This window comes from Stegostoma tigrinum, chromosome 7 (assembly GCF_030684315.1).
Source record: "Stegostoma tigrinum isolate sSteTig4 chromosome 7, sSteTig4.hap1, whole genome shotgun sequence".
In the NCBI taxonomy this organism is placed as follows: Eukaryota; Metazoa; Chordata; class Chondrichthyes; order Orectolobiformes; family Stegostomatidae; genus Stegostoma; species Stegostoma tigrinum.
The window spans coordinates 4575964-4589703 of NC_081360.1; the positions used below are offsets into that span (position 1 = coordinate 4575964).

The 13740-nt window shown below is 46.6% G+C and overlaps 1 protein-coding gene across 12 annotated transcripts in view; it reads left to right on the top strand.

Annotated features, from left to right (window-relative positions):
- The window catches only part of trpm2 (transient receptor potential cation channel, subfamily M, member 2), a 230666-nt gene that overhangs the window by 179606 nt on the left and 37320 nt on the right, over positions 1-13740 (top strand). For all 12 annotated transcript variants that reach the window (XM_059647003.1, XM_059647008.1, XM_059647009.1 and 9 more), the window contains 4 exons: positions 678-810; positions 1300-1381; positions 1580-1667; positions 3607-3755. In XM_059647003.1, coding sequence (XP_059502986.1) covers positions 678-810; positions 1300-1381; positions 1580-1667; positions 3607-3755 — 452 coding nt within the window. The remainder of the gene's footprint in view (positions 1-677; positions 811-1299; positions 1382-1579; positions 1668-3606; positions 3756-13740) is intronic.

Here is a 13740-nt window from a genome sequence, read left to right on the forward strand (position 1 = left end):
TATGAAGAGAGATTAACAGACAGGGGTAGTTTTATTTTAGAGCAGAGAAAATTGAGCAGAGCTACCATTGAGATGTATAAAATTATGACAGGCAGGGGAGACAGGAAGAAACTTTTCCCCTTAATGGAGGGATCAAAGACAAAGATCAAGTGTATAGAAATCAAGGCAGAGGGTTTAGCGGAAATGTGAGGAAAAGCTTTTTCATCCAGAGAGGGATGGGAATTTGGAATTCACTACCTGTAAGGATGGTAGAAACATAAATCTGCTTAACATCTAAGCAGTACTTAAATGAGTACTTGCAATGCCAAGCTACTGTAGGCTATGGGCTAAGTGCTAGAAAATGAGATATGAATAGTTAGGTAGCTGTTTTTGACCAATGTTGAATCGTTGGGTTGAAGGGCCTTTTCTGAGACAGAGACCTCTAAGATTCTATGCTTGATGGTCAGGCTTCATTATGTCGGCACAAAGGTAGTTTTGCATAGGCTTCCAGAGGGATCTCACTAAAGTGCAGGGTAGTTTCTCTGCAGCTTTTACCATCAAATTATGAATCTTTCACCAACCTGAAACCCTCCATCCATCATCCCCTGCCCTTCCTTAGCACACACACCACCTAGTCTCCCACTAACCTAGTGGAGCTTTGTAATGTCTGATCAGTAGCCTGATCTTTCTTCCTATAGAGAAACTGCTGGATGAGAAAGAGGAAGCCGAGCTATTGGCCTGGGAAGCCATCATCAAGGAGAATTACCTGATCAAACAGAAACGCCATGAGAGCCAGAGTCTCAACCAACAAATCAACTACACCATGGTGAAGTGAGTGAGGCCATTGGTTCTGAACACATTGTTCCCCGTTAACCTTCTTCTTATTCTCTGTCTGCTTCTACTCTTCCTGAATAAGGCTGTTCACAAGCCTGTTCTACATTGTCCATTGCTCAAGATTCTGAGTATCAGAAACCCACATTCCACACGGTTGTAATCACCCACCTCACCCCAAGATTCAACATCAATTTAATGATCAGCCAAGATCAGACATGAAGGCTGAGTGTCCTACTCGTGCTCCCATTTGCTATCTTTTTCCAGAAATCTTTGACCAAACCAACCTTGTTGAAGATATGTGGAGGGAATGTTTGATTAATTGAATCTATATTTTTCCCTCCGTTTCTCTTTCTTTCTCTCTGCCTCTTACTTGTTTTCTTCCTTCATCCTTATCCCTGCTTTGGTTCTGAACCAAACCAACTGCACTCATGTGGTGAGACCTGGCATTGTTCTGACCTCTTGTCTCTATCTGATCATGTCTTCCAGGATGGATGCAGTAGCAGAGGCACTTGACATCAATAGGGAAGGCAGCAAAATGGAGCAGAGAATGTCTCATCTGGAGGAACAGGTTTGCTTCTGAGGGAGGGGCAGATAGGCAAGAGGAGATCTGAATATGGAATACGATTCATTGTGCAAAGGGATGCAACAAGGGGCGTGATTATTATAGTCCATCACTATGACCCAATGGCCTCGTAACATGGCTGATTTGAAATTAACCAGATGGTACTGGTTTTGCTGAGATGTTACTATGATTTTTTTCCTTTAGATGATGCAGACTGTAAAGACCTTGAACTGGATCGTAAACACACTCGTAGAAAATAATTTTGGCTCACGGGAGAGCGCATCTGCTCTTGGTATGTCTTCTGTCAAGCACATTCTGTTCAAGTCCCACCCTGTGAAATCCTCACACTGTCCCACAAGGCATGACATTGCTTAACTATTTGGTGATGTTCACCTCTCAGCCACTTGGGTTTAGAACATAGAACATAGAACAGTACAGCACAGGACAGGCCCTTCAGCCCACAATGTTGTGCCGACCATTGATCCTCATGTATGCACCCTCAAATTTCTGTGACCATATACATGTCCAGCAGTCTCTTAAATGACCCCAATGACCTTGCTTCCACAACTGCTGCTGGCAACGCATTCCATGCTCCCACAACTCTCTGCGTAAAGAACCTGCCTCTGACATCCCCTCTATACTTTCCTCCAACCAGCTTAAAACTATGACCCCTCGTGCTAGCCATTTCTGCCCTGGGAAATAGTCTCTGGCTATCAACTCTAACTATGCCTCTCATTATCTTGTATACCTCAATTAGGTCCCCTCTCCTCCTCCTTTTCTCCAATGAAAAGAGACCGAGCTCAGTCAACCTCTCTTCATAAGATAAGCCCTCCAGTCCAGGCAGCATCCTGGTAAACCTCCTCTGAACCCTCTCCAAAGCATCCACATCTTATGACAGTTTTATGACAGTTTGTCCTCAAGGTTATCCTCAGCTGGTGCAGTTGCCAGAAGAATTTCAAGTACTGATGATGTGAGTTCTGTTGCCTACACTCCCCCATCAGAAAGAGCCTGTGTGCATGCTCGACGGTAGAACTGAAAACTAGCAGGATGATTATCACTGAATCAGTGAATACTGTTCTGTTTGCTACATCATATCAAACTCAGAAATGTGCTTTCTTGGTTGAATTTGGAAGGATACCAGAGTTTGAATGCTGCTGTACCCTGTGTTCAAATGTTGGTGTATTTATTGTGCACCCATTAGCACATTGGAGGGAGGCATTTAATTCTGGCCATATTATAATGAACATGTACCACATGCAAATATATTCAAATGAGGCTTCTGAAGCTTGTTTTCAGGAACTACAAACCACTAGGAACATAATGTAGTTGGGTAATTGGGAAGGTAACTTTTAGCCTGCAGTACATTTAAGTACATCCTCCCATCTGAGACACCACTCCTGGACCTTGCCAAGAATCTTCACAAAATTTCAGGTTAGATATTCAACAATTATACAATAAAACAGATGGAGCTTTACTCTGTATCTAACCCCATACTGCTCATGACCCGGAATTGTTGATGGGGACAGTGTAGAGGAAGCTTGCTTCTGTAGGGCAGAAATGGCTAGCACAAGGGGTCATAGTTTTAAGCTGTTTGGAGGAAAGTATAGAGGGGATGTCAGAGGCAGGTTCTTTACGCAGAGAGTTGTGGGAGCATGGAATGCGTTGCCAGCAGCAGTTGTGGAAGCAAGGTCATTGGGGTCATTTAAGAGACTGCTGGACATGTATATGGTCACAGAAATTTGAGGGTGCATACATGAGGATCAATGGTCGGCACAACATTGTGGGCTGAAGGGCCTGTTCTGTGCTGTACTGTTCTATGTTCTATGTATCTGAACCCATGTTGTCGCTATTCTGTATAGGGTCAATGTCAAAGAAGTTTTACTTTCAATTTGCTTTACTTTTCAAAGAGTAGAGTGACCTTCATTCTGGATCTAACCTCGTCCAGTCAATGAGTGGGGAGTGTTTGATGGGGGCAGTCTAGGCTTTACTCTGTATTTAACCCTTAGCTGTCCATGTGTGGTGAATGTTTGATGGGAGCAGTGTAAAGGGAGCTTTACTCTGCACCTAATCCGATGCAGTACCTGACCTGGTGTTGGAGAATGGTGTTTGCTATTGTCAGTGAATACCTGAAATGTTCCAATCTCTGAATGCTCATGGTCCTGTGTTACTGAAGATTAGAGGAAAGGTATGGTGACCATATTGCTGACTCTCAGATCTTTTGTCCTATTCAGGCATTTCTGACAGTAAAGCTACAGAGGAAGAAATTGAGCCTGAAGCGAAGGAACTCAAGCCTATGTGCCATGTGCATGCCCGAAGTTTGGTGTATCCAGGTACCAACATTAATCGGTTCCCAGTGCCTGACGAGAAGGTGCCATGGAAGGTAATGAACTTGCTATTTCCCCTATTTCATACGTATACCTCTTTTGATTCCCAAAGTCTGAGCTCAGTTGTGTTTTCAGGCTGCCCTATGTCTAACAACCTTGAACAAATTTGATTAGATTCCCTACAGTGTGGAAACAGGCCCTTCGGCCCAACAGGTCCACACCGCCCCTTGACCCACACCCCTGAACACTACGGGCAATTTAGCATAGCCAATCCACCTAGCCCGCAGATCTTCGGACTGTGGGTGGAAACCGGAGCACCCGGAGGAAACCCACGCAGACACGGGGAGAATGTATAGAGTTTGCACAGACAGTTACCCGAGGCTGGAATTGAACCTGGGTCCCTGGTGCTGTGAGGCTGCGGTGCTAACCACTGAGCCACCATGCCACCACCTCAGTTGAGGCCCATCTCAGCATTGGTTGAATCTCCCTCCAATTCTTTCAAATTTCTAAGCTAACGAGATACCTGGGTGTCCTAGTGCATGAATCCCAGAAGGCCAGAATGTAGGTAAAGCAAGTAATCAGGAAAACTAATAGAATGTTATGATTTATTATGAGGGGAGCTAAATACAGGACTAATCAGCTTATGCCTCAGTTGTAAAGGGATTTGGTGCGATTGCATCTGGAGTACTGTGTACAGTATTGGTCATCGTACTCTCAGAAGGATGTTAATGCATTGGAAGCAGTTCAGAGAAGGTTTACTAAACTAATACTTGGTCTGAGTGGATTGACTTATGAGGAAAGGCTAAATAGGCCAGGTCTGTATCCTCTGGAGTTTAGAAGAGTCAGAGGTGATTCAGTTGAAACGTTAAGATTTTGGGGGGTCTTGGCCAGGTGATGTGAAAAGGAACTTTCCTCTTGTGGGAGAATGTAGAACTAGGGGTCATGATTTAAGAAATGAAATCATGGCTAGAATGCATAGTTGAGGAATGTAGCATTGAAGTAAAAATCAGATCAGCTATGATCTTATTGGATGACACAATCACTTGTCTCAACCTGATCGGCCATTGTGGATCTCACAGGGAGGCCATTCTACCCATAGATGGATATATGTTGGACCCCTCAATCTGTCACTGCTGCACCCACCCTCTCCAATCTGTCCCTGCTCTACCCACCCTCCACACCCTGCCTCCCTGAATCTGTTACTACTGCACCCACACTCCATAGCCATTTCCCCACTCTGTCACTGCTACACCAACCCTAACACATATGACACCCTATCTGTCACTGGTGCACCCGCCCTCCACACTCCTGGCCCTCCCAAGCCTCCAGCATGTTCAAGAAAGTATATTCTTACAGGGGTAAGCAGTACTCTGCCCTCTTCCTGGAAAATGTAAACGGTGGAAATCAGCATCTCAATTAGTGGCCAGAGTGCTAAAAGTCCTGCTGAACAGAGTGATGCAGACTGCCTCCACAGAGATGAGATAATGATTGGGATGGGGAAGAGATTGGATCCCCTCAAACAGGCTAAGTCGGAATGACACAATGTTCGGTCTCCATCAATGCACGCAGTGACACCACTACATGGTGTGCCTCTCCTTATCTCCTTTTCAAAAAGGCATTTTTCAAAACAACTTTTGAAGCCTGCCCAACACTGTCCAATGTATTATGACTCTTAGTCTGAACCTAGAGGGCACTTTACTCTCCTTTCCCATTGTGTTAGGGTGAAAGGTCAATGGGTGGGCAAGGAAAGCAAGTGGGTGTTCATTTACATAACCCAAAGTCTGGCAGGGGGTAGCAGAAGTGGCTTAAAATCCAGCCTGTGGTGCTGACATGTATAGCAGTGCCAGGAGAAAGTGTCAGGATCCCAGCTGCAGCCTCAAGTTTGGGCCAAGAAGCCAGAAATAGCCAGGCAGGGCACCCAGTGTAATCCACCCAGAGCCTGACACCTCTGGGAATCCCGGCCAGTCACCTCAGGGAATTAAGCTTCCAGCAAGCTATTCAGCAAGCGTTCTCCTTCATCAACCTAGGCAGTCCCTCAAGAGTGAGGATGATCCTCTTCTGCTGTAGAGTTGTGGGTCCTAAGGTGATGGAGCTCTCCAACGCCAGATGCACCTACCCTGCCACTGGAGTGGGTCCATGTGGTGCATTGGTATGACCGAGGTCTTTTTGAAAGTCTTGTGTTAGGCTTGCTGCTGAAGTTTCGATCAACAGTGCTATCAGCTGTCCTGGACGAGACATGGACAATGTATAGCAGACAACTCAAACCTCTGGAGAAGTATCAGAAACAATACCTGTGCAAATGCAATGGACCCACTGGCAGGACAGTCACTCTAATATTGCTGGCCTGTTAGGCCAACATCAGCAACATCGAAGCACTAGTACTGTCGGTTAGTACTATAAATACAAGAATTGTTATTTGGAAGCTTACAAAATGAGAAACTTCAGCAATGAGGATAGAATGAAGAAGTTGAGACTGATCTCCTTGGAGATAAGTTGGGTGAAAGGAGATTTGATAGAGGTTTTCAAAATCTTTAGTGGGCTGGATAGAGTAGGTAGGGAAAAGCTTTTTCTGCTCAGAAAAGAAATAAGAATGAGGCAGCATAAAGTGATTCGCCAACAAAGTAAGGGTGATGTGAGAAAATTTTATCAGATAATGACTAATTAGGGCATAGAATGTACTGCCTGGAAATGTGGAGGCAGGTTCAATTGTGACATTGGATGGTTATTTGTATAGATGTAGTGCGCAGGGATATGGGGAAAAGGCAGGAGATTTGCACTATGTAATGATGTTCATTTGAAGTGCTGGTACAGCCATAATGAGCTGAATAGCTTCATTCTGCACAGTAACAATTCAGCAATTCTCTGTGATTCAGTAGAAATAATAGAACAAAGCACAAAGAAAATTACAGAACTGGAACAGGCCCTTCCAAGCCTACACCAACACGCTTCCCATCACAAATAAAACCTGAACCATCTGGGGACCATATCCCTGTATTCCCAGCCGTTTCACGTATTTGTCAACACACACTTTTTAGTCACTGTCGTATCTGCTTCCACTACCTTCCCTGGCAGCAAGTTCCAGGCACCCACCACCGTCTGTTTAAAAATGAGTTTCATACATCACCTTTAAGCCTTGCCCCTTGCACCTGGCCACTGGTAGCTGATTTGTCCACCCTGGGAAAAAGCTTGTGATTGACCACTCTGTCCATGCCCTTCATAACCTTGTAGACCTCCATATGATCACCCCTCAACGTCTATTGTTCCAGTGACACCAACCCAAGTTTCTTGATTCTCTCCTCATAGCTAATGCCCTCCATACGAGGCAACATCCTGATAAATCTTTTCTGTAGCCTCTCCAAAGCCACCTCATCTTTCTGGCAGCAGTGACAACCAGAATTGAACACAATATTGTGTGGCCTAACTAAGGTTCTATAAAGATGCAACATTACCTACCAAGTTTTGAGAAGATTTGTAGCTCAGGTTGAGGTTCTGGGTGTGAGTTTGCTCACTGAGCTGGAAGGTTCGTTTTCAGACGTTTCGTTACCATTCTAGGTAACATCATCAGTGAGCCTCTGACGAAGCGCTGGTGTTATGTCCCGCTTTCTATTTAATAGAAAGTGGGACATAACACCAGCGCTTCGTCAGAGGCTCACTGATGATGTTACCTAGAATGGTAACGAAACGTCTGAAAACAAACCTTCCAGCTCAGCGAGTAAACTCACATCCATTACTTACCAATTTTTAAACTGAATGCCCAAAGCTGATGAAGGCAAGCATGCCACATGCCTTGTTGACTGCCTTTTTCACATACGTTGCCACTTTCAGTGAGCTGTGTACCTACATACCCAGATCCCTCTGCCTATCAGTACTGTTAAGGGTTCTGCCATTTACTGTATATTTTCCATCTGGATTAGACCTTCTGAAATGCATTATCTCAAAATTTTCCAGATTAAACTCCATCATCCATCTCTCTGCCCAAGTCACCAACTAATCTACATCTTGCTGTAACCTCTTGACAGTCCTCATTGCTATCTGCCATTCTACCAACCTTTGTGCCATCTGCAAACTTACTAATCAGACCAGTTGTATTTTCCTCCAAATCATTTATATATATTACAAACAGCAAAGGTCCCAACACTGCCTCCTGCAGTGCCACAATGACGCCACCAGAAAGATGCAGAAACAGCATCTCATATTTCGCTTGGGAGCCCTGCAGCCTAAGGGTATCAATGTGGACTTCACAAGCTTCAAAACCTCCCCTCCTCCGACCACATGTCTAAACCAGCCCAGCTAGTCTCCGCCTCACTAACCATTCCTCCCACCTCAAGCCCCACCCATCCCCTACCCACTAACCTCATGCCACCCGCCTGACCTATCCGACTTCCCTGGACTGACCTATCCTCTTCCTAACTCCCCACCTACATTCACCTTCAATGGCTCTAACCCCACGTCTTTGACCTGATTGTCTCCTCTCACCCTATCTTCTCCTTTATCCATCATCTATCTGCCTCCCCCGTCTCCCTATTTATTTCAGAATACCCTTCACCTCCTCCATTTCTGAAGAAGGGTCCCGACCCGAAATGCAAGCTTTCCTGCTCCTCTGATGCTGCTTGGCCTGCTGTGTTCATCCAGCTTCACACCGCGTTACCTCAGATTCTCCAGCATCGGCAGTTCCTACTGTCTCTGTAACAATTTTAACCCCACTGCAAAAGCTCTTCTAAGGATGCCTTCTTTAAAGAAGTTACCCTCCTCCCTTCGAAAAAATCTCAGTTCATCCCTCTCCCACCGCAACCCTCTTGTACTTTCTTTGGCCTTGAAACTGCTCAACCACGTCCTAAAGCAAACCAGGTACTACAGCCACATTTCTTTTCTGAGCACCTGCCTACGGAACCGGATAATCCTTCCAAATTTGGCCCCAACCGCGACGACTGCTACACTCAGAATGTTGATCTCCTACAACATTCTGCGACTTCTGAAATACACGCTTGCTGCAATGTGCCAGCGTCTCCAACTACTGCAATCAAACCTACCCCAAATCAGAGCCTCCCTCTCCCAGGCCTGCAAAGGACCTCTCCTATTTTTTATCCTTCATAAGATTCACAACCTGAACTCTCAATTTTACTTGGATTTACTAGATTCTAAAAACCTAAAGTACTTTAAACTCACTGGTGCTTGCCACCAAACCCAGAACCTTCCCCACCATTTGCCTTTAGACATGTCGGCCACCTTCATAGAACATAGAACATTACAGCACAGTACAGGCCCTTCGGCCCTCGATGTTGTGCCGACCTGTCATACTGATCTCAAGCCCATCTAACCTACACTATTCCATGTACGTCCATATGCTTATCCAATGACGACTTAAAAGTACCCAAAGTTGGCGAATCTACTACCGTTGCAGGCAAAATCTACTACCGTTGCAGGCAAATCTACTACCGTTGCAGGCAAAATCTACTACCGTTGCAGGCAAATTTCAGAGCACCAACGGTTTTCACAGATGACGTCATATCCGCTGTCACTCGGTACGCCACTTCTGGTACAACTGACGCCATCATCCCGGCTGCTGATGCCGATGCTGCCTCTGTTTCCGAGGCCAACGCAGACATCGAGGGCGCCGCTGCCACCAACACAAGCATCGAGGACACCACATCCACCAACATGCTCAATTTGCCAGCCGACGTCCCTCCGCCTACCAGTGACATCACTCCGCCCATTGCCAAGGTCACCCTGCCCTTCACTGATGTTCCTCCGCCCCCAACCGACATCTGTCCGCCTAAAGCTGACTTCGCTTCGCCCACCGGCGACATCACTCCAACCACTGCCCGTATTGCTCCACCCACCACCTTCACAGCCAGCATCTCGAGACAAAACAATAATACTGAGCCAAGTCTTCACCATCCCACCAGACCTCCCACTTACTGAGGACCAATAGTCAGTCCTCAGTAAGGGTCTCACCTTTGTCTCCCTCCACCCACACATTGATGAATATAACTCTCATCTGAACATTGAGCAGTTTTTCCGCTGCCTCCGCCTCCACGCTTATTTCTTTAATCATGAAACTAACCCTCCCTATACTGAACCCTTCTCTCGCCTCCAACGCACCACCTCCTCCTGGACACCACCCAAGGCCTCCTCCCTTCCCTCGACCTCTTCATTGCCGTTGAGACATCAATTGCCTCAGCCTCTCTACCCCTCTGACCCAGTCCAACCTCTTCCCCGCAGAACATGCAGCCCTCTGCTCCCTCCACTCCAATCCCGACCTCATCATTAAATCTGCGGACAAGGGAGGTGCAGTTGCAGTATGGCGCACTGACCTCTACGTTACTGAGGCCAGGCACCAACTCTCCGAAACCTCCTCCTACCTGGATCATGACCCCATCCCCGAGCACCAAACCATTATCTCCCAAACCATCCACAACCTCATCACCTCAGGTGACCACAGCCTCTTACCTCATTGTTCCCCAACCCTACGCCGCCTGCTTCTATCTCCTTATCAAAATCCACAAACCTGACTGCCCTGGTCAATCCATCGTCTCCGCCTGCTCCTGCCTCACCGAACTCATTTCCGCCTATCTGGATTCTATTTTCTCCCCCTTGGTCCAGGAACTCCACGCCCACATCCGTGACTCTACCCACGCTCTCCACCTCCTCCAGAACCTGCAATTCCCCGGTCAACAACACCTCATTTTCACTCTTGACATCCAGTCCCTATACACCTGCATTCCCCATGCTGATGGCCTAAAAGCCCTCCGCTTCTTCCTGTCCCGCAGGCCCGACCAGTCCCCTCCACTGACTCTCTCATCTGCTTATCCGAACCCGTGCTCACCCTCAACAAATTCTCCTTTAATTCCTCCCACTACCTACAGACAAAGGGGGTGGCCGTGGCTAACCTCATGGGCCCAAGCTATTTTGTAGAGTATGTGGAACAATCCCTCTTCAAAGCTACACTGGCCCCATCCCCTATTTCTTCCTCCATACATTGATGACTGTTTCGGTGCCGCCTTGTGTTTCCCCGTGGAGCTCGAACAGTTCATCCACTTCACCAACACCTTTCACCCCAACCTTAAGTTTACCTAGACCATCTCTGATACCTCTCTCTCCTTCCTGGACCTCTGTCTCCATCTCTGGCATCCACCTGGAAACTGATATCCATTTTAAACCTACCAACTCCCACAACTACCTAGAATATTCCTCCTCTCACCCAACTTCCTGTAAAAAGGCCATCCCCTATTCCCAATTCCTTCGCCTCCACCGCATCTGCACCCAAGATGAGGCATTCCACTCCCGAACATCCCAGATGACCTCTTTTCTCAAAAACTGCAACTTCCCCTCCACAGTGATCAAAAATGCCCTCGACTGTGTCTCCTGCATTTCCCGCAATTCATCCCTCACACCCACTATCTGCAATAATAACCAAAACAGAATTCCCCTCATCCTCACGTTCCACCCCACCAACCTCCAAATCCAATGCATCATCCTCTGACATTTCCACCATTTGCAATCTGACCTCACTACCAAAGACAATTTTCTCTCCCCACCCTTATATTCTTTCCGGAGGGACCACTCTCTCTGTGACTCCCTTGTCCACTCCACACTCCCCTCCAGCCCCACCACCCCCGGCACTTTTCCCTGCAACCAAAGCAAGTGCCCCACCTGCCCCTATACGTCCCCCTCACCCCGATCCCAGGCCCAAAGAAGACTTTTCACATCAAAACAGATGTTCACCTGCACATCTGTTCATGTAATATACTGTATCCGATGTTCCTGTAATGGCCTCCTCTCCATCGGGGAAACCAAACGAAGGCTTGGGGACTGCTTTGCGCAACACCTATGCTCAGTTCGCAACAAACAACTACACCTCCCAGTTGCAAACCATTTCAACAAACCCCCAAACCCCACCCTCCCCGACTCCACGGACGACATGTCCATCCTGGGCCTCCTGTATTGCCACAATGACGCCACCTGAAAGATGCAGGGACAGCATCTCATATTTCACTTGGGAAACCTGCAGCCTAAGGATATCAATGTTGACTTCACAAGCTTCAAAATCTCCCTTCCCCAACTACATGCCAAAACCAGCCCAGCTAGCCCCTGCCTCTCTAACCATTCCCCCCACCTCAAGCCCCACCCCCATCCCCTACCCACTAACCTCATCCCGCCCCCACCCCCCCCCCCCCCCCCCCCGGCCTGTCCGACCTCCCTGGACTGACCTATCCCCTCCCTAACTCCCCACCGACATTCACCTTCAATGGCTCTAACCCTGCCTCTTTGACCAGTCTGTCTCCTCTCACCCTATCCTCTCCTTTATCCATCTTCTATCTGCCTCCCCTTGTCTCCCTGTTAATTTCAGAATTCCCTTCCTCGCTGCCATTTCTGAAGAAGGGTCCCGACCTGAAATGTCAAGCTTTCCTGCTCCTCTGATGCTGCTTGGCCTGCTGTGTTCATCCAGCTTCACACTGTGTTATCCAAGGTCCCAACACTGATCCCTGAGGAACACCACTTGCCACAGCCCTCCATTCAGAAATGCACATCCCACTGCTATCCCCTGTCTTCTATAGCCATACCAGTACTTATCCACCTTGCAAGCTCACCTCTGACCCAGTGTGATTTTATCTTCTATATTAGCCTGCCATTAGGGACCTTGTCAAATGCCTTACTGAAGTCCATGTACATAATATCCACTGCCCTATCCTCATCAATCATCTTTGTCACTTCCTGAAAAAAACTAAACCACGTTTCGACATGGCTCCCCTTCACAACTATGTTGCCTCTTGTTAATACATCCACTTATTTCTAAGTGAGAATAAATCCTGTCTCAAAGAATCTTTTCCAATAATTTCCTGCCACTGACGTAAAGTTCACTGGCCTATAATTAACTGGATTATCCCTGCCATCCTTCTTAAACAAAGGAACACCACTGAACTATTCTCCAATCCTCTATCACCTTTCCTGTAGCCAGTGAGGATGCAAAGATTTCTCTCATGGCCCCAACGATTTCCTCCCTTGCCTCTCTCAGTATTTTGGTGTATATCCCATTAGGCCCTAGGGATTTGCCTACCTTAACGTTTTTCAAGACCCTCAATACCTCTTCCTTTTGATCTCAATATGACTGAAACTGTCTACATAGCCTTCTCCAGACTCATCATCAACCAAGTCCTTCTCTATAGTGAATACAGATGCAAAGTACTCATTTAATACCTCGCCCATTTTCTCTGGCTCTACACAAAAGTTGCCTTCCCTGTCCTTGATTCAGCCAACCCTCCCCTGGCTACCGTCTTGTTCTTTCTGTTTGTATAAAAAGCCTTGGGGTTTTCCTTAATCCTGTTGGCCAATGACTTTTCATGACTCTTTTTAGCCCTCCTGACTCCGTGCTTAAGTTTCCTTTGACTTTACTAGTATTTCCAGCTTCCTAACCTTGGCAAATGCTTCCTTTTTCTCTTTGACTAAGTTTACAATATCTCTCGATACCCAAGATTCCCTAAACTTGTCATACTTATCCTTCATCCTTAAAGGAATGTGCCGGTCTTAAGTTCCTATCAACTTACACTTAAAAGCCTTCCATATACCAGATGTTGATTTGCCCTCAAATATCTGCCTACAATCCACATTGTTTAGTTCTAGCCTAATATTGTTGTCATTAGCCTTCCCCGAAATTTAGTATCTCCAACTAAAACTACACTTATCTTTATCCATCAGTACCTTAAAACTTACTGAATTGTGATCACAGTTCCAGAGCTGCTCACCTACTGAGATGTCGACCACCTGGCCAGGCTCATTCCCCAATTCTAGATCGAGTACAGCCCCTTTCTTTGTTAGATTAGCCACATGCTGTTTCAAGAAACCCTCCTGGATGCTCCTTACAAACTCTGCCCCATTCGCCCACAAGCACTATGTGAGTCCCAGTCAGGATATTGAAAGTTAAAATCACCCATGACAATAAGCCTGTTGCTTTTACATCTTGCCAAAATCTGCCTACATATCCATTCTTTTATCTCCCACTGGCTGTTGTGAAGCCTATCACGAACCCCAAACATTGTGATT